Raw genomic sequence first — 27,423 nt, 5'->3', positions numbered from 1 at the left:
TTTCAGCTTTAATATTTATTTCATAATTCAGTTTTGTATTCCGTATTCGTTTTTAAATATTAATTGTTTGATATTCCCTCGGGTTCGGGCTTGGGCCTGATCAACCCATGTCTCAGATTCGAGGGGTGTCACAACTATGAGTTTGCTCACAGACAATCATGTTTCCTTATTTAAGGTGTCACATTGAGTGGTTTATGTTTGCTGAAGCTCTTCTTGCAGTGACTTGATTGTTGTGTTGTACATATATTTTCTTCTTTTAATACAAGCTTACTATAACAAGGGTCATTTGTCCCTATCGGAATCAGATAGGAAAGTGATTGGGTATAAATGGGTAGATATGCAGCACCATCTAATAGTTCGAGCTTTTGGGTAAATGGGTAAGCGTCCACCCATTATAGTTGGTATCAGAGCCAAACTCAGTCCTTAATCCGGTGCCACGCCAAGCGCATGGTCCGGAAGACGTCCGGGTGAGCACCCCGAGTAGGCAGGGTGGCGCGAACCGCAACGAGGGCATTGCAGTTGGGGTGGGGGAGAATGTAACAAAGGTCATTTGTTCCACATCGGAATCGGATGAGAAAATGATTGGGTATAAATAGGTGAGTATGTAACACTACCCAATAGTTCGATCTTTTGAATAAATGGACAAACGTCCACTCATTACACTTACCCGTTCAATAAAAAAAAAAAATACTTCGCATTTATTCAAATATCCAAACTACCCTTACTATTTTGACTAGCAGTGGTCAAATACGCTATTCATTTAACACCACAGCATCCATATCAGTAACTCTATGTGGAATTTTGTGGCATATGGGGTTTGAGGATCATGTGGGTCATTTCTCTAGGCAGGAAACCATTACATGGATTTCTTAGGCTGCGTTCAATGTAACAGAACCCGAGCTCATGTATCATCAACATGCCATGTATATCAAATTGCTTGAATTTCCCGGTAAAAAAAATGCCATGCATATTTTGTACTTAAAAGTACCAGCAAAAAAACGTAGACCACATTTTAACTAATCCTTTCCACTCTGTACACTAACGAAACCGTGAGCATGTATGCAATCTATATAGGAAATTAAGGCGAACCAGAGCCACCAAAAATAGTTTTTATTCTTTTTTATGCTTCAGTTCTTTCAGCATAAAATTTTATAAACCAAATATATTTTAATATGAAAATTTTAAATGAAAATATTATTTTTCTTGTTATTTCTTTTGTTTGGTTGAATTTTTTAAATTTATTTGCCATTTCTAAGGAAAATGCACAACAAACTCTTAAATAAGCAGGTATATAAACGGCATTTTATAATTATGTACATATAGGTAGTCCTATTTTCACACACATTACAATCAAACACAGGAAAAAAGGAAAACACAGTGATAAGGACTAAAAAGTAATCACAAACCTTATATTGTTCTTAAGACTAGCTATGGGAAAATAAAATAAAATAAAGACTTCATCTTTGTTTCCACTAGCAAGATATATTTGTAAAATCTATTAGTAGCATTTTAAATTTGTATTCCACTGGTTTTAAGTCATGATGCATTAGCATTTCAGTTCCCAAGCAAACTCTTAAGCCCTATGGCAACCCCGATCACTAGGCCAATTAGGCGATTCTCTTAAAGAAATACGGGTTTCTGCTTCTGGTGGCAACATGCTATTGGGTCATGGGTGGTGAATGAGAAACATTAGTTACATTTATATATGAAAAATCGGCATCCAATGCAATATATACTCAAAACTCCAAATAGGTTTTTGACAACCCATTCCTAATATCTTTTGAAGCTCCCAAATGTGACAACCAAAAATGAATTAAACACCCTAGCTAATTAATCAATTGGAACACAAAGTATATAAAAGAATAACTGAATGATCTATTTCTTACGTCCAAATGCTCTCATCACTACCACTCTAAGTGGCTTAAAATCCAGTAACTTTTTTGTCAGTCAGGCATGGAAACAAAAGTTAATTTTAGTACAGTGTAAAAGCTGAATTAATACAAGTGTAACAGCAGCTTTCAAAGAGTGCATTTATATTAGGTGTTCACACCAAATTGTCATCTATCCAAAACTCCAAATGATAACTTCAAAACCATTTTGGTTGCAATTGTGTGGGGATATATATACATATATATATATATATATATATATGTATAGACACACACACAGGAATTTAGGAATCTCTCTCCTACTAGCTAGAGAAGAACTGTTGTTGCACATTTGCAGTACTACAACTACCAAATTTCACATATACATATCCAAGGCGTTACTCCAAATATATGCTACTATATATATTTCCTGACAGTTAAAATCCAACTTACGTAAACCAATTCCTCCCCCTATATACCTCTTCGTTCTTACATAAATACGTATGCACTATACACACAACCTTGGATAGATATATATAATCACACACATTTTATGCATTCATTATATTTATCATCAAATTAATAGGTGCATAGCAAGTTCAATTTACAAAGTGAATGTAACATAATTAAAGCATTCCTAAAATTAAACATAATTGCTAGCAATTAACAGCACAAGATTAACAAAGCTAACAACACATAGGCGACATGAAATCCAAATTAATAAACAAAATACCCATATTGAGAAAACAAATCTCCCTCTTCTCTATACCATTAATATACCAATCCCTTTAACCCTCAAATAACAAAAAAGAAAATTCAAAAAATAAAAAAGTAATTAATAGCTGATCCTCATAGAACTTTTCTTAGAGGATCTACTTCAACATGTTTTCTTAAAGAACCCCCAACCCCTCCAACCTAGCTAATAATAAATACCGAAATTAATACATTAGAAATTAAGAAAGGCAGTGTCATGCATATATATACATACAAAGCTAAAAGCAACTCACTGGACCAGGAAATTCCACCCAAGTTCTTCAAAGCAATTAAGTAGCCCTTCTACACTGTGTAGTTGATGATGACAAATTAAACCCGGGTCAATGAGACGAATAGGATCCGAGGTTCCTCTCAGAGCAAATTTGATTTCTCAACCTTGATAGTAAAAGCAACAGGCTGATCCTTTTTTGCAGCTGACATGATCGCTCCGATCCAACTCTCCTCTCATCGAAAATTCTCCATTTTTTTTTTTTTGTTGTTGGTAATTCCATCCCAAAGTAGCCATGTAATCACTATGAAAGAAGTCAAGCAACAAAAAACTAACTAGCTAGCTGAAAAAACACCAATTAAGTTGATTTAAAAAAAAAAAAAAAAGAGGGAGATTAAGCAGAAAATGAAGCTGAATTGGCTTTGCTAGATCAGAGAAGGGACAGAAGGCCCCATGTTCGCAGGATCAAGCCAAGCACCAGCTGCTGCAGATGTTGGATTCCAATTATAAAGCGAAGGATTGGACGTCGAGTTGATCTGCTCAATTTGATTCTGCTGGCAATTAGAAACATTCCAATCCAACTTGTATTGCCCGCCTTCTTCCATTTTCACTTCCTTCATTGCATTAATATTTCCGCCTTTTCCGCTCCCCACCATTTGAAGCTCTTCATAGGGCACTAATCCATGAAAATTGTTAGCTGAAGCACGAATAGACTTTTGCTGCTGAAGGCTAGAAGCTATGAGAGAAGCCATTGTTGGTGCTGAAGTAGAAGTGAGTGTTGAAGATCCAAATATGGAATTGTAACTCGAAAGAAATGAATTTGAAGTGACAACATCTTGGATTTGATCAGTGGGATGATTATACCCGTTGTTTCGATGATGATGATGATGATGATCACCTGCAGATACAAGTCCTCCAGTTGGAAACCCTAATCCCAGATTATTGAATTGTGGATGAAGATCATGATGATAAGAAGAAACAGTTTCAATGTTTGAAACCCTAGAGTTGAACCTGCAGGGATATGGAAGACTGAGCTGATCATGAGAAGGATTAGTGGGTAAACCATAAAACAAAGGGTTAAGATTATGGTTTGAGGTTGAAGATATATCGATCTGGCCGCCGGGTTGATGATGAAGATTAATATTAGGGTTTGGAGTTGATATTGATGATGAAGCTGGTACTGCATCGCCAGCTGATGAGGCTGGTCTCTTCACCCTCTTGTTCTTCCTACATCCACCACCAACTGGAACATTCCTTAGGGTTCCACCTCTAGTCCAATAACGCTTACAGGCCTTGCAGAAGTGCCTTGGCTGAGACAAACTGTAGTTGTTGTAGTAACAGAACTTGGTGTTTGATGAATCACATCGAGGACACTTGAGGGCTTGTTGTTGTTGTTGTTGTTGGTTTTGAGACTCTTGGCTTGTTTTCTGATCCATAACCCTGCTACCTGTTGAAGCCATCAATCCTGCTTTCTCATCTATTATCTGATGATGATTCTGCACCAAAGAGAAAAACAAAAAAGAAAGAGTTGTTTCAAGGTGGTGTTTTTAGGGTAAAAATAACAACACAACACTTATATTCTCTTCCAAGAGCTACCAAACAAAAATGGGGTCATCAGTCATGTTTTGTCTAATAATTGTGTGTGTGACTGTGTGTGTGAGAGAGAGAGAGTGTGTGTTAAACCTGTGGCCACCCGTTGGTAGTTGAAGAGATCACTACCATCTTCTCACAGTTACCCAACATTTCCTTTCCTCAATGGATTCACTAGAACAAACAGTTAACAGACAAAAGAGCAAGTGGCTACGTGAGTGAGTCCTTCTCGATGGGGTTTTTAGAGAGAGAGAGAGAGAAATCTAGAGAGATTTTATTAGGGAAATTGATCTTTCATAATTGTTTAATTTGAATTTCACGTGATGGGTCTGATCTAGAATAAAATGAGATTAATTTTTTAATGAAATTGAAAAAAAAATAAAAAAATAAAAAGACATTCCAAGTCCAAGATAGGACACACAGGTAAAGTAAGCATATAGCAGATGAATCTCGAGTGGTTCGAGAAAGAGAACAATTTACATGACATTTCAGAACCCGACTTTACTATGTAACATCCATTCCTTTGTTAGAGATATACTATATAGATATATAGATAGAGGGAATCCCTAGAGCACAATACTCGAGACAGTAACACAGCAAATCCCACTTCTACTTTCTTTATTATAATTAATTATATTAAAATTATCATTATATATAATTAAAGCATAATATTACTATTTGTACCCACCAAAATAGTTTTTGTATCTTCCTCCTCCACAACAAATTCCTTTTCATATATTAAATTTCCGGATAATAATTAGTTTTTAACAAGTTGACGGAGACTAATTGCGTTTGATTTCTTAATAAAACATGAATTATTAGACCCTAACCATCACATCTATCAAATTTATGTCATGGAAATTTCATAAATCATGTTTCCTTAGTGTACAGTTGAGCTTGTATTTACATATATTATACTCCTCTCGCATGAATTTTATACCGAATCATTCAGAAATTGAAGAGAAATACGAATCTTTTGCGATACGTACAACACAGGTTTTATATGTCACACAAATCTCATCACTCACAATTGTAATCTTGATTCCAACTAAGTGGAAAAGAGCTACAATTATATATTGGGAAGAAGATTGTTCAATTGTTAATTTCCTGAAAAAAATTGTTTACTTGTTTTTTTTTACACTATTAGTTGTATGGTGAAAATTTGAAGAGAAAGGGACAAGAGAGAGCATGTGGGAGTCTACATCTCGTACACAAATATGGTAATGACCACGCTTTAATCGCGAGGCTGTTGTTGTGCTTCTTCTTCTTTCCCTTTCTCATCCCCCTTTGGTTAGGAAAAAAAAACACATTAATGGCGTCAGTCATATACTCCAGTATATGCTATATATATATATATATATATATTATAGTATGTATTATGTGGGATTATTTTGTACCATGTATAAGTTCCAGACCCATGTGGTGAGCAGCTCAGCTCCTAAGCAAAAAGCAAGAAAAAGCAAAGCATTGTTAGGGCCGGGGAACAAACGGATTTTGTAGTCTCCCAAGGGATTTTCCTTTCCCCCTAACATCCCATCATTATACCCCCCAGTCCAGTCCTCTCCCTAGGTATATATTTAATTTTGATCTTATGCTAAAATTATAATATTAGTTACCGCCATTTTGTTTATCTGGGGAACCCAAGCTCAAGCTTTATGTTTCAAACTCAATTGCATATATATTAGCCGGCCAAGTTTCTTCAACACTAATATTACTTCAGCGAGGCTTATAAATTAAGTATCAACGTAGCTAGAATTGTCCTGCATGTGATTATAAAATGTTAATTATAATCCCTCAAGAAACTAGCTGCATATAGTGGACAAATTCTATAACGAGTAGAAGATATGAAAAATTAAAAATTGACCCAAATGATGCAAAACATTGTAATAGTAAATAGATGAGAGCCAAATATTTGCCAACAAAAATAAATTTTAGATTAGACTCCGGAGCTAAATTCGTCAGTATTCTTTACACATCTGGTTCTAAGCTCAAATAAAGGAAGATGAATCCATTAAGTATGTTGACAGTCACGGTAAAACTTTACCATGATAAATATGAACATGAATCTTAAGAATAGTTCTGATATCAACTTGGCTAATAACAAATTTAAACTAGAATAAACATAAACAATTCTAATCAATAGTGTTAGAGTACTAAGTACTCCGTCTATCCCAAAACGAATGTCTCTTTTAAAAAATTATAAGTTACACTTTCCCAAAAAAACATTTATTTTAAATCATTGAAAGTAATTACTTAAAAACTTAATTTGCGCTCCATTCAAATTCAACCAAGCAAACTTAGGTATATCACTACTGAGCATGACATCGTCTAGTCAATTTAGACCTAAATCAAATACCAAAGTAGCTAGTGGAGATTTGTGTGATATAACGTGGAAGTCTGGAACTAATGTGCAAGTAGGTCATGGACCATGGTAGGAACACATACATATATATCTATATATATTAATGTGTTTGTGTGTGTATTGTGTATATACTATACAAAGTACAAAACTATACAAACTACAAAACAGAGAGAGAGAGAGAGTGTGTGTGTGGGGAATGGTATTGGTCAAATCAGAGGTGGAGGTGGGTCCTACCAAACCCACACCTCAAACTTCACACTCACTCACCAGGGCCACCACTAGACAAGAGATTCCAATTTGGCTAACATGAAAGAAACCCAACGCGCACGTTAAAGAGAAGGGAAGAGGAAGAAGACCGAGGCACTAGTGAGTCGAGTCAGAAATAAGAGGAGGACTAGATAGTAATTGGGACCACGTACACAGCCACACCAATACAGCATCAAATCCAAAGCCAAACAGTACCCATCAAATTAAGGCTGACCACATTGCACCCCAAACAATGTGCAGACAAAGATCTCACTCTCCATTTAGTTTCGTTTTTTCTACTTCTTTGGACAAACTCACTTTGCTATATCAATTCCTGATAATAACTATACACTTCTTAGTGCTCATTTTGGGTTGCCCCACATATATTCTGCTTTTCTTTGTCGTCGCTAGTGCAATTATGAGACTATGTGATGTGCTCCATCATATATATATATATATATATATATATATATGCTCCTATTAGAGTTTTGTTTTATTAAAGGATCTTTGACCTAATAATATAATCTCATCGTCTTCAAAAAAGAGAGGAGGAATTTGAGTCCGAGCGTTTTAAAAAACGTGTGTGTTTGTTTTATCATCCAAAGAAAAAAGAGTTGTGCTTAATTTATCCTTTATTTAGACTGTTTACAATGGAAATATATGTCTAATGTCTAATTTTATGATGTCCAATATATATAGATATATTAATAAATTAATTGTGTGTATATGTTTTTTGGTGACTCATCTATCATGTACTTCACACCGTACTTTCTGATATATATAGTTTAAAAGGTTAAATAGACGGTCATAGTGTTTACATGCTAGCTCAAATGTTGCAACAAATGGCACCAAGGCAGTGACCAACTAGTCTATTTTATGATTATAAAAGGAGGGTTTTGGAGATAATTTAACCATTCATTCACCTAAAAATAAAATACTGTATACAGAATCCACATATAACAACATTCGTTCATAAATTGCCATTATTATTATTTATTTTATTTTTTTACATGATAAGAAACTCACTTATATTTGGCTATTAATCAATATCTACAAAATAGCAACCCAAGAAAAAAAAAAAGGTGGGGTCCTTCTATTATATATGAAGAAAAAAAAAATGATATAGGGTTTTAAAGTCAGTTCTTTTCGATGTAAGTGGGGGATGGACATAAATATAATTGTATATGTGCCTAACTTACGAATGCTATTCAGAAAGAAAAAAAAAAAAAAAAAACTTTTGAATACTGTAATACGACTTATACTGTAACACTGTATGATTTTAGTGGTTCAAAAATATGTGCTAAACGCTTTTGATGTTGTAAGGAATGGATGAAGTGAAAGGGACATTTTATAGCTTGTGATCCAGCAGTGATTGACAAAATGTGGAAAACAAGTGCATGTTTATGATGATGATTTATAAGCAGCTCATAACCACTTGTGATATATACATATTTGTATATATAACTATACACGAGGAGGGAATAATAATGAATAATGAATTTGATCAGACTCATATTATATATACATGTTTATTACTACGGGATTCCAATAAATAAATAAACTCACCTGAGTTGTACCTTTGACCCAGCCCTGGGTCCAAACCAGTTTCGTGGAATCTTCACTCCATTCCCTTCACATAAGGTTAAAAGGTGTGGACTATTCCTTATGGAATTTATTGTACCTCCATGTCCTGTGGGGCCCTCGGAATGTTGGTGGGAAATTGTTCAATATTTTTTATTGCCATTTTTTTATTTATTACATACACAAATACCAATCGCACAAAAAGAGTGTGTGTTCCATCCTTGTATTGGTGGACTCGTTTGTACATGATATACCCTATCATCATCATGTTGTGAAAATGAAAAAATTGATACAAATGATAGCGGTTGTCCAAGGGTCAATCCTAAGTTGTCACCATGTCATACTGATTTTTATTTATTAACATAATATATAATAAAGACGTACATAAATTTTTAAACTGATCTTTGGTTAATTTTGTTTGGTCTTATAGTACATGGAATGGACAGGGTGTGGTGGTGTTACTAAAGCGGTAAATGGTCAGGTCTTTAGAGCCTTTCGTGTTAGGAATTTCAGGTTGGATCTCCCTCCCCCATTAACTACTAACCATTATTAGAATAAAATAATAATAAAATAAAATACAATGGATGGGAGTGGATCCTAGTTGTTACCTGAAAGCCTTTATTCTATCAGCTCTCAAAATGATGATTTGTTGGATCACATTCACATTCAGTCAAGACCAAATAAATTTTCAAACAACTTACACTTTCATAATTTTTATTACAGGCTTTACAGAATTTTTACAAAAAAAAAAAAACAAAAATTATGCGGACCGTGCTATAATAAGTCCATAGTATGGATTTGTGGTGTTCTAATGAACTGGGCTAAAAACAGCCCATAAGACATTTGTGGAAGACCCATTTGCATCATGGCACAATTGTCATGATTCAAAATGTTCCTCATCTTCACGCATTAAATTATGTTTCTTTGAGTCTAAGGTTTTCTTTTTATTATTATTTTTTGATTAAAAGTAAGGAGATAATTATACAATTTTGTTGGTTGAATAGAAAGAAAATAAGGCATGAAAAAAAAGTAGTTATATGTGTCGGTCAAAATTTTGACTGACTCGATCTATTATTAATAAATTTTTGAACGAAATTTTAGTTAAATAATTTTCATTTAGTCATTTTTTTAGTTGTTAAGTTCATGTCCTCAATATTTATACACAATCATAATAAAAAAAGGAAGGTCTCATAGTACTATTACTCAAAAACTAATAATAATAAAAGAAAGAAAAAAAAGGAATCAAGAAAAGTTCCACTACGAGCTAACAGTGTGAGCATTGAACAATGCTGAATATGGATAAGATTCCATCATCCTCCTTCCTTGCCTTTATTTTTAGTCGGGAATTACCATCTACTGAAGGAGTAGTGTACACACAAATTTTATAATCTGCAAATAAGAAACAAAATTAGGAGTAAATAGATTTTTATTAATTTATAAAGATGGACTACAATCCTTTGTAATAATCTTTACAAAGAATAAGGTCCTTTGATTTGATCTCCTTTTTGGTTGGTTGGATCTAAGGGCTGCATGAACTTGATCTTAAATCACCGTGAAATTTGTATGAAGAACGGCATGATTTGATGTGCTTTTTGTTGATCACCGTAGAATTTGGATGAAGAACGACACGATTTGATGTGCTGCTTGTTCTTCGTATTCAGAAATGATTTGTTAAATTTGGTGAAGAACGGTACGACTTTGGATGTACTTGGTGTTCTTCACCTTCAGGTTTGTCCTCTGGATTTCTGATTCCCTCAATTTCTAGACTTTCTGGATCTGGATTTTTGGACTTTGAATTTGTGCCCCCTCTGAATTTTTGGACCTTCTGAATTTCTGAGTCTCCGGATTTCTGGACTCTGAATTCTGAATTTGTGTACTCCTTCATTCTTCCTTTAGGCCTCTATTTATAGGCTACTTGGATTAATAGGATGATGACACGTGTCATCTTCTGATAAGAATAAAATCATAACTGGGCCGGGTCGGTTAAATTATGATAATTATCCTTAAATATAATTATTTCAAATATATTTTATTAGGAATAATTATCTTTTTATTTAATCATCTGGGTTGGGCTAAATGAATAATTTAAGTGGACCAAACTTGGCCAATTAAATAACTTAATTAAACATTAAGCCCATATTTCATGGGTCCATTTGTCAAAATCAAAGCCCACTAAAATTTTACTATCTACAAATTGCCCCCACTTCGAGTCCCAAGATTGACAGGACTTATCTCATTTTTTAAGTGAGACTTGAAGTATCCAACTTTCCTTCTTCTTTTTTTATTTATTTTTTCTTTCACTTTCCTATCCAACTTTGGATTGTAAGATTTCCTCTTTTACTTTTCTATCCAACTTTAGATTGGAATTTTACTTTTCTATTTGAACTGAATTATACAAATCCCAATACAACTTGGAGGTATCTTGTTGCCTATATATATACCCTCAATATTATAGGGTTTGACATCAATTCCAATAATCTCTGAAGACTTGTCAGATTACAACTACTGAAGACTGTGTTGGATTGCGGCATCTGCTTGAACACACATAAATAATTGATATGTCTCTTTTCTTTCTTTCTTTTTTTTTTTTTTCTTCTTTTCCAAATCACGTTTTTTTCATGATTTTTTTTTTTTTTTTTTTTTTTCAAATCACATTTTTTTCGTTTTTTTTTTCATGCTTTTAGTCCCTCTGGGACTCATTATTCCGTTGGAACCCATTTAGTCCGTCAAGACCCATTGTTCCGTTGGAACACATTTAGTCCGTAAGGACCCATTATTCCTTTAGAACGCAACTAATCCATAAGGATCCATTGTTCCTTTGGAATGTAACTGTCCGTAAGGACCCATTGTTCCTTTGGAACGCATCTAATCCGTAAGGACTCATTGTTCCTTCGGAACAAAAAATCTTCAATGCATGCCAATCCACACTTTCGATTTTTTTTTTTTTAGAAGGTGCTAGTCAACCAAGGTGTTTTTCAAAAGTTTCAAGCCCCATACTATCATCGTTTTGAAGCAAGAACAGACTCTGAGAGGTCATGCCACTAGCACAGACAGTGTCGTCAGCAACCACGAATCGACTCGGAGAGCAACGAGATATGTAGACGTAGGGAGGCTTTACCACTAGCTCAGACAACGTTGTCAACACCCGCCGCCATAGTGTCTTCATCAGCCATAGATCATCCACCAGCCATTGAATGAGCAAGACCAGACTCCGAGAGGTCATGCCACCAGCACAGGCAGTGTCGTCAGTAGCCATGAATCAATCCAGAGAGCAACAACATATCAGACATCAACCATTCAGAGAGTAAGAACAAACTCCAAGAGGTCATACCACCAGCATTGTTAGCCATTACCAGAACGTCTTCATCAGCCATGGACCATCCAGCAGCCATTGATAAAGCGAGACCATACTCTGAGAGGTTATGCGACCAGCACAGACAGTGTCGTGAGCAGCTATGAATCAATCTAGAGAGTAACGAGAGATATAATCGCCACAGATCAAACATCAACCATTTAGAGAGTAAGAACAAACTCCAAGAGGTCATACCACTAGCATTGTTAGACATCGCCAGAATGTCTTCATCAGCCATGGATTATCCAGCAGCCATTGATAGAGCGAGACCATACTCCGAGAGGTCATACCATCAGCATCATTAGCCATTATCAGTTTTAATGATGATTTCAAGCCAAAGCTCCACCAAAAGATCTGACTCAGTGTACAAGTTTACTTATGCACCAGACACCAATAGCCACTTGACATGAAGTTACCAAGTTACGCAAGTGTGCTTGTGCATATCTGTCTCGAAAATAGAACTCTGTTGCAGATGTCGTAAGGATGTGACAGACAAAGCTTGCATGCCTATACCTCGGTGTGGTGATTTGTTTTTACTTCAGCAATATCTTGGCGACACCGTGAATTTTCCTTGACGCAATACCTTAATGGAAAACCAACTTTCTCTTTCAGCAACACCTCAGAGGCAAGCAATTTTTTTTTTTCAACGACACCTCGACGATGAGTCAAAATTTTTTTGCAGCAACACTTTAGCGATGACCTAGATTCTTTAGTGACGCCTTGGCAGCAAGTCAATTTTATTTATTTCTTCCAGCCACACCTCGATGACGAACAATTTTTTTTTTCTTCAACGATAGTTCAACGAAAATCTTTTCCAGTAATACCTCGGCGGCGAGTAGAATTTTTCTTGGCACCTACAGTCTGGCGACGAACCAATTTATTTCTTCGCAACTACACTTTGCCGGATCAAAATTTCCTTTGTAGCTACAATTATGGCGATGGACCAAAATTCTTCTTTGCAGCTACATTTTGGCGGTGGGCCAAATTTCTTCCTTGTAGCTAAAATTTGGCAACAGACCAAAATTTTCTTTGCAACTACACTTTGGTGGCATGCCAAGTTGACAAGTGCGACGAACACTTTTGATATCGCATAATAAGTGACAACATCTTGAGAGCGAACCAAGTTAAAAATTTGTGACGAGTGACAACAATATCTTGACAGTAAGCCAAGTTAATTAATTGCAACTAGTCCTTTTGATATCTTGTGACGAGCACACTTTGCCATTTTGCATACTCTGATGATTTTTTTTTTTTTTTTTCCTAGCGTATTACTGAACTTAAAATAAAATTCTAAGCTACCTACGTACCCTCAAAAGAGGGATCAAGTCATCACGTAGTTCAATAAAGACATGAGTTTTTTCGAAAAAATTTATACTCGTTGGTGTGTGTCATCGCATATGCACCAAAGTTACAATAAAAGTGTGGCCAAGTTTAAATTTTTAAAGAGCCACTACTACCTCTAACTACTAATATAGCTAGGGTAAGTAGGGATCGTCCCAAGGGATTGGGGGTTATGTTAATATGAAAAAAATGTCGGATTAGTAGGTTGAGTGATCAAAAGGTATTTTGATTTGTTAATTAAACTACAATGTAAATAAATTCAACATAAGGCAATTAAAATAAATAAAGGGTAGAGAACAAGAGAGAGAGGTCTTGGGATCTAGAGGTCACCACTAAACATTACCATTCTAGACACTCAATGTGTAATGAACAAGAGGTGTGATTGATTGAACCAACAAGTATGGATAACTAATTGAGTATATAATGTCTCGACAACCTAGTGAATAGTACAATATATCAAACTAAGCCATTATTCCTTCCTTTAAGCTCACAATCAATACACCAACAAGTTAGAGAATAATACTACTTGTATTTATAAGTATGGAACATCAAACAACAAGTATGAATTGTCCTCACATCTAAGAAAGTAAAGCAACTACACTACATTTAAGCTAAGGACATGAAAATTAAACTAATTAAACTAAGGTAAAGGCACAATTCATCACGAAATGAGTATGAACCATCAAACAAACCACAAGAGTATACTATTTAAGCACTATGCCTTGACAATCTCTAAATTCATAGCATCAACACACATAGACATGCATCAATATCACAAAACTAAGAGATAAACACATGAACATCTATTCTAGCATACATAGACATATGGATAGAATGAAATGATCAATTAGAAGTATTAATCAACACAAATCATTGTAAAAACAAGATTCATATATAAATCAAATGTCAAGACAAGATTACAACACAAATCTCCTCAAAATACAAAACATCAAGATTTAGAAGACATGGTTAGGGCTAACTCTAACCCCAAGAAGATGTTTAGTCACTCATTGATGTAGTCATCCAACCCTCAAGGGCCATCTCCATGGTAGAAATGATCTTCTCCTTGATAGAAACCCTAGAAGAATGGAAGAACTCCCAAATAGTGTATGTCTTTCTATTCTCTAGCATCATTTCCAAGATAGATATGATATTTTATATTGAGATATCTAAGTTATTATGTAAAAATGGCTCAAATCCTTATATAGGTAGCTCAAGTGTCACACCCAATGGTTAGGTCTCATGCACTAGAGTCCCTTCAATGATTGCACCATGAGTCATCTTTTAATAAGCTGGACTCTATTTCATTTCGGACTTGAGGAGGTTCGATCGATCGAATTCAAATGAGATTGATCAAACTGTGGCCAAATCCATCGAAATTAGGCCAGATCGATCAATCCATGGTGGCGCCTTTTTTGGAATAAGACAAATCTGAAATATTTTTGGGATATTTTGGGAAAAAGACAAAAGTGGTAGGTGGGGATAAGATCAAGGAAGTTCGATCGATCTGAAAAAAGTTAGATCGATCGAAGATGAAAATTCTTGAGGATAAGGACAAGTGGGTTTGATCCATCTCAGTAAGGTGGGATCGATCAATGTGAGATCGATCGAAAGTATTCCTGATAGATCGAAGTTTGCTTATTTGTACCACTTTGCTTCTACTTTGCTCCATTCAGCTTGAGCTTGCTTCTTTTATGCTCTAATTTGGCTGAATTAACTTATTTTGGGGATAAGCACCTAAAAAGGGCAATAACATGAAATTAATCTAAAACAGGGAAATAAGATAGATAAAGGTCCTAGAATACTTAAGCTTAAGAGGTTTAAATGCACACTTTTCAACGCTCATCATTTGTGTCGAAGAGTTTTTTTTTTTAAACAGTTTATACTCGTATCAAAGAGTTCTTGATTTTTTTTCAAGGTAGACAGTTTAAGCTCGTGTCAAGAAATGCTTGATTTTTTTTTTCTTCAGGTAAATAGTTTAAACTTGTGTCAAGAAGTGTTTTTTTTTTTTTTTTTTTTTTTTTTTCGGGAAATAGTTTAAACTCGTATCAAGAAGTTCTTGATTTTTTTTTCCAGGTAAACAGTTTAAACTCATGTCAAGGAATGTCATTTTTTTGTTTGGGAGACAGTTTAAACTCGTATCAAGGAGTTCTTGATTTCTTTTTTCTTTCAGGTAAACATTATAAACTCGTATCAAGGAGTGTCATTTTTTTGTTTGGGAGATAGTTTAAACTCGAATCAAGGAGTTCTTGATTTTTTTTTTCAAGTAGCCAATTTAAACTCATGTCAATGAGTGTCATCGACAGTTTAGGCTCGTATCTGGGAGCACTTTGACTTTAATAATTTTCTTCAACTTTGCAAGAATCAGACGACAATCCAAGCTTGTACTGGAGGGCAGGACTATCTCGTCGTCACTTTGAGGATTCTTTTCTTGGTTTCCTTGACTTAATGCCCCTGTGATTTTGCACTTTCGGTTAAAGTCATTGTTGTAGCATGGTGCGTTTCTTGATGCAAGTCTTTCGAAATGATGCTTATAATGAAAGATGAAGCTATTTCGTCATCCGAGTTAAGAAGTATATTATCTTCTTTTTCGAACTCACTTTTGTCATTTTCTTAAATGTTGTCGGATATATCAGGAACATCTTCTCTAGCACTATGATTTTCCATGCTAAGCTCCATGTCGTGGGCTCGAGTAACAAGCTCTTCAAATGTGTGAGGCTTAATCCCTTGTAGGATGTAAAGAAGCTCCCAGTGCATGCCTTGCATACATGCTTCAACTGCAGAAATTTCAGATAAACGATCCTTGCAGTCAAGACTTAGAGCTCGCTAACAGTTGATGTAGTTAACCATGGGTTCACCCTTCATCTGTTTTATGTTTGTAAGCTCCAGCATACTTACAGAACGACGAGTGCTGTAGAAACGGTTGAGAAATTCTCGTTTCATCTGCTCCCAATTGTCAATACCTCTAGCTTTGAGGTTTGTGTACCAATCAAATGCATTCCCTTTGAGGGAACGAACGAATTGCTTGACAAGGAGATTTTCGTTTATACTAGCATTGCCGCAAGTTTCTACAAAGTGTGCGACATGTTGCTTGGGATTGCCTTTTCTGTCAAATTGTTAAAGTTTTGGAGGTTGATACTCAACCGGCATTTTTAAGATGTCAATTCTTTTTATGTAAGGCTTTGAGTACATGCAATCACTTTAAGGAACGCGCACTGTATTGTTCTTTTATGCAATTCACTATCATGTCTTAAAGTTGTTGGACAGAAAATTAGGTGATGAAGGCAGCATCAATTATTGGATTGGCAGACACATCATTTTGATAATCAATTGGAGTGTTCTCTGGCATGGAATTAGAATGAGAAATTCGGCCTTTACTTGACTCAGTATTGTCGTCACGCAATTTTAACTTTTCTATCAGCGAGGCAATTTTCAGATCTTGCTCCTTCAGAGAATGTTGTAATCTTTCAATTGCACGGGCCATAGCCGTCAATTACTCTTCGTACGAGGTAATACTCGTCATCACGACTGGCATAGTGATGGAGTCAGAAAAAATCTTTAGCCATGGGTGGACTAGCTTTGAAGTTAAACTTGAACTTGAACTTATGACTGGAGCAACCTTTGAGGTTATAGGAACCTTCCTCCTTGCCCCTAGCGAGGTGGAACTTGAACTTGTGACTGGAGCAACCTTTGAGGTTGTAAAAACCTTCCTCATTACCCCTAGCGAGGTGAAAGTGGTATGAGTTTGAGTTGTTACTTTGACAGATTTGGCAGAATTGACTCTCATCGCATCGTGCTGTCTTTTGGCAGGAACGGATGATTTAGTCATGCTCCACATCATTGAACTTGCAGAGGTGTTTGTACCACTTGACGAAGTTACAACCTTCTTGCCATCTTTTGTGATGGTATTAATGTTGTTCGTTATGACCGCGATGTCTTTAGTGGTATTCTTGCTCTTCATCTGAATCTTATTGGAAGTCATAGAATTTGACGATGAATTTGTTGAAGATTTGATGTAGGAGAAAGAGATGAGAGGCAAAGGATATCCCACCGGGTGTGCCAGAAATTTATACACGTAAATTTTGTAATCTGTAAATAAGAAACAAAATTTGGAGCAAATAGATTTTTATTAATTTATAAAGATGGAGTACAGTCCTCTGTAATAATCTTTACAAAGAATAAGGTCCTCTGATTCGATCTCCTTTTTGGTTGGTTGGATCCAAGGGCTGCACAAGCTTGATCTTGAATCACCGCGGAATTTAGATGAAGAACGGCCCAATTTGATGTGCTTTTTGTTGATCACTATGGAATTTGGATGAAGAACGACGCGATTTGATGTGCTTGTTGTTCTTCGTCTTCATAGAGGATTTGTTGAATTTGGTGAAGAACGGCACGACTTTAGATGTGCTTGGTGTTCTTCGCCTTCAGGTTTACCCTCTGGATTTCTGATTCTCTTAATTTCTGGTCCTTCTGGATTTTTGAGTCTCTGGATTTTTGGACTCTAGATTTGTGTCCCCTCTGGATTTCTGGACTCTGAATTCTGAATTTGTATACTCATTCTTTTTTCCTTCAGGCCTCTATTTATAGGCTTCTTGGATTAATAGGATGATGACACGTGTCATCTCCTGATAAGGATAAAATCATAATTGGGCGGACCGGTTATATTATGATAATTATCCTTAAATATAATTATTCCAAATATAGTTAAAGCATAAAATAGATAAGGCGGTGTATAACCGACCAAGCGTATATATATAAAAATCAGAATAAATTAATTAAAGCGGTGTATAACCGACCAGGATATATATTGTAATAACAAAATAAATGACTGAATCAAACTTGTATTATTGAAAATAGATATAACAAAATATTAACTGAGAATGACTTATAAACTTAATGTACTGATAGTAATCTGATGTATACAGCATACTGTTGGTGTATTACACTCAGAAAGGGTGAAAAAGAAATGAACTGAATATTACAATGAGAAAATATAATAAATCCTGAATTCTCTTTTCAAACGAAGCCTGCCTTTCAATGCGATTCAGCATTGCATTTATAGCTGAGCTGCTTCCCTGTTGTGAGATTCTTTAGCTTGATTCCCGGCATGATTCCTAGCTTTTGAAAAGTAACTTTTGACTTTTGAGGCATCTGTGACTGTTCATGAATAATAGGTTACTGTTCTTGTCGTTTTGTGCTGGCGGTTACTGTAGATAAACAGTAGTCTGTCGGGATACTGTAGAAATAGTAGCTCTGCCGACAATTACTATTGAAATAGGGATTTTTGACTTGTTACTGTAACAATGTTGACTTTTTCTAAAATTCTCAGTAAGGATCTTCGTAGGGATTTTGACTATCTTGGAATACTGAGTCATCATATAGGTTGGTAACTGGGTAACTGGATTCAGCAGCAGATGAGGTATCCTCTTTTTCTTCTTCTTTTTCTTGTAACATCTTTTGGATGCGATTAGTTAAATCTGCGGCCATTTTCTTGAGTGTATCCAATTCTGATTTGGGAGTGGATTTTCGTGACTTTGAAGTTGTGACGGAGGCTAAGTGTTTTGGACGAGTAACTTGATGTGATGGAAGAGTGACTGTGACTGGAGCAACTGTTACTGGAGCTGGTGAGTCTGGAAATTCTTCTTTAATGTAGTCAAGAATTCTGGCAATTTTGAAAGTATCCCACCATTTGACATAGTGGCGACGAATAACTGTATTTCCCTGAATGTCATATAACCATTTAAAAATCCAGGGGACTTTGTACTTACAAGAAAATAGGAAGAGGATTGGGAACTGGAAGTTGTGTTTACTGACTTTGTAAACTGTGTGGAAATATTTGACTTGATCTGCTAGAATAGGAGGGAGGATTTCAGGAATGGAGCCAAACCATGACCACCATTTAAGAAACCAAGTTGGAATTGGTGCTTTGTAATTAAACTTGTTGTCAAAACAGAGGAACCATGAATGGTTGAATGATGGATTCTGGTGAATTAAATGACAGACCAAGCTGTCATGTAGTCATGATAATTGTAGGAATAGTCATGATCAGGTAATGGTTTGGTTATTGCTGGGTGGGATCCCCATTCATCTAGAGACATGATCCGGATGATGTAGAGGGAATGGTAGATGACTTTCTGGGGTTGATTTTATCATAGATTGGGTTAATCCGAATAGAATGAGTAGAATATAAAATATTCTTGTAGAATTGTAGTGACTTGAAGGGCTGACTGGCACAATAGTGGAGATTATGAGGGAAATAATCTTTGACTAATTCTACCGGGTCGGTGAGGTGACTCAGGGAAGGCTCTATATAGAACAAAGGGGAATAAGGTTTTTAAATATAATCACTGGGTGACTTTGTGTAATGAGGTATTGGTGACTGGGATTTAGTAGAGTCCAAGTAGGGATCTGGAGTGGGATCAACTAAGGCTGATTTGTAATTAGGAGGTGTAACAAGGGGTTGGAATCTGTTGGTAACTGCTAAGGCAGAGGATTGTGACTGGGTTTGTGATCTGGTTACCGGTGCTTTGTCGGAGCGAATACTAAATGGTTTGACTAATTGGGGCCTCTAGAGAGGCTGGCTGGCTGCCATTAGATTTCTGTAAGAATTCCCTTGTAAGAAGATCTGGAATATAATTGTTACTTCCTTTGATATATTCTATATCAAAATCAAATAAACTTAAAATAGCTTGCCATCGGGCAAAAATCTGTTTAGAAGCAATATTTTCAGCATCTTTTTCTAAAACATATTTTGCGCTTTGACAATCAACTCTGACTAAAAACTTTTGATTTAAAATATCATCTTGAAATTTACTAATATATAAAACAATTGATAAAATTTCTTTCTTAATAGTACTATAGTTACTTTGTGCTTTTGTCCAAATACCAGAATGGAATCGAACTAATTGTTCAGGTGCATTTGGACTGACTCGTTCCTTGAGGATGCCTCCATATCCAATGTCAGAGGCATCAGTTTCGATTATTTTGAAAGAATCAGTAGTTGAAATGCCAAGACAAGGTAAGGACTTGACATAACGTTTAATAGATTTAACTATATTAGTATGGACAGAGGTCCATGGAGGAGGGTTACTTTGAAGTCGATAAAATAGGGGCTTGCATTGCTTGCGAAGATCTTTGTAAAAATTAGCAATGTAATTTAGAGACCCTAAGAATCGCTGAAGTTGTGACTTGTCTAGGATCTGATCTGGGAATTTATCAGCAAACTGAAGAGACCTATCAATTGGTCTAATTTGGCATTGATAGATATGATAACCGAGAAACCTGATATTGGTTTGGAATAACTTGATTTTTGTAGTAGAAACAACGAGACCATTCTTTTGAATTGTTGCCAAAAAAGATTTCAAATGTTTCCAGTGTTCATCAATTGACTTGGAATAAATAAGAACATCATCAATATAAACAATGGAAAAATGACTGTAAGGATTGAAAATATCATTCATGATATTTTGGAATTCATTAGGAGCATTTTTTAATTCATAGGGCATTACTTTTCGTTCATAATGACCAAATGGAGTAGTAAAGGCAGTTTTGTATCGGTCTTTCTTTCGAAGGCGAATTTGCCATAATCCTGATTTCATATCAAATTTGGAGAAAATAACTGCTTGACTAAGGCGACTAATAAGATCTTTTTTATTGGGAATAGGATACCTAATCCATTCTAAGACTTTATTTAGGGGTTTGTAATTGATGACTAAGCGGGGAACACCTCTTTCTATTTCAGAATTTTTCTGAACACAGAAAGCTGGACACGACCAAGGTGACTTACTCTTTTTAATAATCTTCTTATGTAAAAGATCATTAATTTCTATTTTACAAAATTCCATGACTTCAGGGCTCATTTGAATTGGTCTGGCTTTAGTAGGAATATGTCGTCTCCTAAAGCCTTTGATGTAAGGTAACTTCACAGAATGTCTTTTTCTGTGCCAAAAAGCAGTGGGTAGATCAGAACAAACTGTATTTTTAATTTGTTGTTCAAAATCTAGAATTTTTGTTTGGAGAACTGGTTCAGTTAACTGAACATCAATTCTTTTGTAATTGACTTCTTCTTTTAAAAAACTCAACTGTTGAGTTTTGTTATGTAATAAATTTAGTGTTTTTGAAACAAAAGAACCGATAACTGATTTTAACTCCTTCCTGGAAAGAGGACTAAGGAACTTAAACTGGACTTCCTGTCCAAAAGGTTGATTAACTAATCCTTCATTATCCGTAGTAAAGAGATAGAGGAGATAGATGAAGGGAACTCCTAAAATTAATTTATCAGTCATATTTTTTACCAAGACACAAGACGTCTTAAAATATACATTGTTTTGGCAAATATGAGCTTTAGATAACTTGTATTTTATGTCCATTTTACTTCCATTAGCTGAACTTAGCCTTTCAGAGGTTTTCTTATAGTATTTAGTTAGGATGAGACCTTCCTGAATGCAATTAAGATCGGCCCCTGTATCAATTAAAGCAACAACTTCAAGTTTGAAATCTTTGTTGATAATAAGGGTAACTTTAGCATACCATTTTTGAAATGAAATGTGACTCAATGTTTGGAGTTTTCTAGAATTTTCAGAATATTTTGAATGTTTTGAATCTGCCGAATGAGCAGAAGTTTCTTCATCAGAAGATTCAGAAGATTCTTTTCCTGTAAAGGAAAAAACAGGATTTTGTTTTAATTTCTGAATATCATTTTTCATAACATGGTGATCTGTCTTGAGATTTTTAATCTCAGTTTTTATTATGTTAATTTATGTTTGAAGGTCTTGAATGGTGGCTTCTTTTGGTTTGTTATTAAACCTTTCTAAAGTTTTATATAGACTAAAATTGGATGTACTAATTGTTGGGGCTTCAGGTTCTGAGTTGCCTAATAATACCTTAAGTTTTTGAAGATATAGGGTTTTTAACTCAAGGTTATCTACCTTACTAATTAAATCAATAAGTAGATGTTCTTGTTCTTCATTTTTTGTGAGGACATTAAGTGACTTATTAGGATTTCAGCAACTATCTTTACATCCCAGTGTAATATTGGGGGAATTAGGAGAAGTATCAGATGACTGGGAGGAGGAACCAACTTCTAGATCACTACTAGTATCATCAGTATCTTTTAACTGAAGAATTTGGTAGATGGATTCTTTAATCTCACTGGGGATTTGTAACTGATTGATCTTTGTTTTTGCATAGCAATCTTTTGCAAAGTGACCTAGACGATCACATTTATGGCATTTAACTTTACTAATATCTGTGGTAGTAGGGGTATTCTTTTTTTAAAAAAACCTTTTTACTAAACTTCTTTTTAGGTTTAGGTTTTTGAGAATAATATTCATTTTTTGAAAAGACTGGTTTCCTGTTTTTGTAATGCCTACGGTAACCTTTGTAACTCTTCTTTTATGATTTGGGGTTTTGTCTAGATGGAGCTGTGATACCCCCAGATTTCCGAATGCGGATTGGCCAGGCCCACGCCCGAATACCCGAGGATATAAAAACAAATTGATAATAAACGAACACAGAATACAAAAGAATAAAGAAGAATAAATAAAATGCTGACAAAAAACTAAAATAATAATCTAATAATAAACCTCAGAATATATTTCCATTAATTAATAAACTCTTCTGATACAACTGATCCTCCAAAATACAACTCGGGAATCCATACTGTATGGACCACTAGAAAATCCAAACTAAATAAATGACAGCAATAACTGTCTAAATCAGGAAACTGAATCATAAAGGAACTCCTATGTAGCATCGGAAAAATGAAGTAGACTGATCCCCGCTCAGCACGAACAACTTCTACTCCTGACGAACACCTGAAAAATAATGGCAGGTCAGGCTGACAAACAAGTTCTACTCTACTACAGTCCAAGCAGAGATCCAATACACGTATACATCCTAGTCAATCCAACAGTAACTAGTAGTCCGTATATATATATATATATATATATATATACAAACACTAAAGGAACCTCACTAGACTATAGGGTTGTCTCAACCTGAATAGTAGGCAACATGCAAAACGCACATATAGTGGGCATGAATACCTAGATCTACCAGGGTACACAACTACACTATATCTAGCTACACATCCCTGGCGATATACGCACCCTGACCACTGATCCTGAGACTCAAGCTCATGTCATGGCACCATACTTATATATATATAATCTAGTAACCATCCTATTCAGTATAAATTAATCCTCCATAAGTCATTCAATTTGTTCAGCTGACCTGACTTGAATATATGTAGGACTTAACATTTTAGTTAATTCATTCCCTTATATAATAAATTAATCCTTCATAAGTCATTCAACTTGTTCAGCTGACCTGACTTGAATATAAGTAGGACTTAACATTTTAGTTAATCAATTCCCTTATATAAAATAGGTAGGACTTAACTGATAAGTTAATCCGTCCTTAGAATGCCACCGTCCCATACCGGTGCATTAAATCACACAATTCAACAATTGATGTAACGATTAAGGAAATACATCAAACAATCCAGAAATAACTATGATAATATGATATCAAGTTATCACAAAATAGGAATGACTTATTATTTATTTAAGCATCCTATATCATATGTCCTACACAAACTGAATCTTATACATGATGATATTTTATTATACCGTCAAATAAGCATTCTCTATATCCAATTCATCCTACACATTTAATCTTAATTGCTAAAACATTTTAAAAGATTAAATTCATTCGTTTATTTAAAACATTCAAATAGCAAGCATCATTATGATTGAGTCTATTTAAATTTATTTAAACCCAAACCTAGTTCCTATTTAATGTTCAGGAATCCTAGGCATGTTTCTACGTTCCATCATTCCACAGATATGAAAAATACATAATGTAAACATATAAAAATTCACACTGGAAATCAAATCAAAATCATGCATTCATCAATTCATAACACAAGAACAGATGTGAACCAATTTCATAAAACCTATGTTCTAATCCAATTAAACATGCATAATTATTTAATTTTATGTGTTTAATAAATCCTGAAATTTCCTAGGCATGTATAGAAACACGAATCAAAGGGAAAGAGATAGAATAAGAACTTGCCTTAAACTTTCGGATCGAAAGTTAAACTTCTTCTTCCTTAATCTTCTCTCTACAGGGTTTTTTTCTTCCTTCTCTCTCTAACTCTCTCTCTTTCTAGAATATATCACGTGAATATTTCTAACCCCCTTTTACAACCTATAACTATATATTTATAGGTTAAATAAAATAACCCTAACCCTTTTTTCAATCCAAGTCAACTTAAAAAATATATATTAAAATATTAAAAAGGTAAGTAAAATATGTTACGTATATAATTTATGTATACGTTTATTAAATAAATAAATTATACACATTCCATTATTTATTAATGGATTATTCAATAATACTTAAGTTACCATAATATTATAAAGTAACATAAAACATAACACGTATCAAATCTATGTATATTTTTATTATTTAAATATAAAACATATACATCAGATTAAATATTATTACCCAAGTTACCATATAAATAATTAATAAATTACTTTCCCTTTTATATATATATTAAAAAGGTAAGTAAAATATGTTACGTATATAATTTATGTATATGTTTATTAAATAAATAAATTATACACATTCCATTATTTATTAATGGATTATCCAATAATACTTAAGTTACCATAATATTATAAAGTAAGTTAAAACATAACACGTCTCAAATCTATGTATATTTTTATTATTTAAATATAAAACTTATACATCAGATTAAATATTACTACCCAAGTTACCATAAAAGTACTTAATAAATTACTTTTCTTTTTATATATGTATATAATATATATCTATATATATATACATACACAACTATCCATGGGTAATTGAGATACCTCTCGGATCCGAGACACGGGTTGATCAGGCCCAGGCCCAAACCCGAGTGAATATCAAACAATTAATATTTTATAATGAACATGGAATACAAAATAAATTAAGAAATGAAATTAAAGCTGGAAGGAACTAAAAATAGAATTCGCAAAATATTATAATTATTAAAATCCATCAAACCCAAACTCCATCAGTTTACAACTTGGGAATCTATCTCTAGTGGACCCCTATTAAACATCCAAACGAAAGATAGAACAACTGTAATAAACGTCCAGAAATAAAACTATAGAGAGAGCCCTACATCGTCGGAAGAATGAATAGAGACCTCTGCTCAGCACGAACACGTCTAAGCCTGGAACTGTCGTGTACCTGAAAAATAGAAGTGGGTTAGGCCCACGCGCAAGTTCTATACTACTACAATCCAAACAGAGGCTCGATACGCATGTACATCCTAAACAATTCAACAATAGCTAATAGTCCGTAAATATATATATATAGTCACACTAAAGGACTCTCACTGGACTACAGGCCGGTCTCAACCTGAATAGAGGTAACATGCTAAAACGCACACGAAGTAGGCATATGTACCTATACCTAAACAGGGTACACCTCCAACCATCGTAGCCAGCTACACATTCCGATACATATACGCTCCCTAGCCATCGGTCTTGAGGCTCAAGCTCATACCAAGGCACCATAACAGTACATATATAAAATCCATCCAAAATCCCTGGAATTGCCGCTCAACAAGTAGTTGCCATGACAATACAAACCCACGGGACTTAACTTTTAGTTAATCCCATCCTTATTCCAAGTAGGTGGGTAATGGTATTGTTTTAAAAACCAAACCCATCCTTAGTATGCTACCGTCCCATACCGGTGCCTACTTTCCAATCCTCCAGTAGTCAATAATACCAATAAATCAAATATATATCAACTAAATTCCAACATCCAACATTCAATGTTAGCAGTGATAAAATAAGCACTGATAAACAGGGTCACAACAACAACATATACATGCCCAATTTAAGTTGTTCCCTTTAGTCTGATATAAAGACAGAATTAATTAAAACTTTCATTTAACACCTTACAAATGACATACAGATATGTAGGGTATGTATCACAAAATCCTAACCTCCACAGTTGATACTAACTGTGATAATGTAAGCATCAAAACAATATTCACAGTATGTATGTAGACATGCTCAAATTATAGTGTTCCACAAAACCGATCTAGTGTTAAACTCAAATCCTCCTAGTATTTAAGTTCTAACAGTTACTATTACAGAAGTTAAGATAGTTATCATCTAGACCCATCCTTCCAATAATTTATACTAGCAGTGGTAAGGAAAAACGTGAACCACAGAACCACAATGCATCCACAAACATGCTTAGTCTAGGTTGAACAAGCATACAACACTACTGTAACTACCAGTTTCATAGCAAAACAGATATCATTTTAGTTTGGTTTAATCTTCATTAATCCTGAAATCATTTAAGAGTGCAAAGAGTATGAAGCCTAAGGGAAAGAGTAAGGATAGAATCTTGCCTCAGAAACTTTTGTTCAAAGTTTCAACGTCGTCTTCTTAAAAAATCCCAGCGAGTTCCAAAACCCGGTTACTGTTCACGGGTACGAAACACTATTCCCGAACTCAAAATCTGATCTTCACCGTTCAGATTGTGCGTCAATGAGTCGTGAACCTCTTCTCCAAAATTCAGCTCGATCGGACCACGGAAAAAGTGGAATCGGATGTTCGATGAAATCTGGACAGAATGGAAAAAAACCTGTGCGACCCAGTTACTGTTCATGAGTACGAATCACTGTTTCTGAGGTCAAACTCTGATCTCCACCATTCAGATTGTGCGCCACTGAGTCGTGAACCTCTCCTCCAAAATTCAGCTCGATCGGACCACGGACGAAGCGGGATCGGATGTTTGATGAAATTTGGGCAGAATGGAAAAAAACCTGTGCGACCCAGTTACTGTTCACGAGTACGAATCACTGTTCCCGATGTCAAACTCTGATCTTCACCTTTCAGATTATGCGTCACTGAGTTGTGAACCTCCCCTCCAAAATTCAGCTCAATCGGACCACGGACGAAGCGGGATCGGAGCTTTATCAAACCTTGGCAGAATGTAAAAAACTGCGTTTTTCCTTCTCCACTTCCACAAAACGTGTGCTTTGTTTAAAAAAACCCTACACAGACGTCTACCTTAT

General features: G+C 35.0%; 1 protein-coding gene across 1 annotated transcript; it reads right to left on the bottom strand.

The window, feature by feature from the left end:
* Positions 1-2,606: 2,606 nt before the first annotated feature.
* LOC132316295 (dof zinc finger protein DOF1.4) lies at positions 2,607-4,718 on the bottom strand. The gene is made up of 2 exons (XM_059814801.1): positions 4,534-4,718; positions 2,607-4,346 (listed from the first exon to the last, which is right to left on the bottom strand). Exons 1-2 carry the CDS (start codon positions 4,591-4,593, stop codon positions 3,276-3,278), a joined length of 1,131 nt encoding a protein of 376 aa, XP_059670784.1. The 5' UTR covers positions 4,594-4,718; the 3' UTR covers positions 2,607-3,275.
* Between the last annotated feature and the right edge of the window lie 22,705 nt (positions 4,719-27,423).

The sequence above is a fragment of the Cornus florida genome, unplaced genomic scaffold (genome assembly GCF_030987335.1).
Source record: "Cornus florida cultivar Cherokee Brave unplaced genomic scaffold, ASM3098733v1 CherokeeBrave_3.0.0_Hap2_Chr01, whole genome shotgun sequence".
NCBI classification, from domain to species: Eukaryota; Viridiplantae; Streptophyta; class Magnoliopsida; order Cornales; family Cornaceae; genus Cornus; species Cornus florida.
This window is presented reverse-complemented; position numbering and strand designations above follow the sequence as displayed.

Excerpts from the sequence above, each read along its gene's own strand:
- LOC132316295 (XM_059814801.1), bottom strand. The coding sequence starts at position 4,593 with ATGTTGGGTAACTGTGAGAAGATGGTAGTGATCTCTTCAACTACCAAC. Across the intron at positions 4,347-4,533 it reads CTACCAACGGGTGGCCACAG|AATCATCATCAGATAATAGA; the intron begins GTTTAACACACA and ends TCTTTGGTGCAG.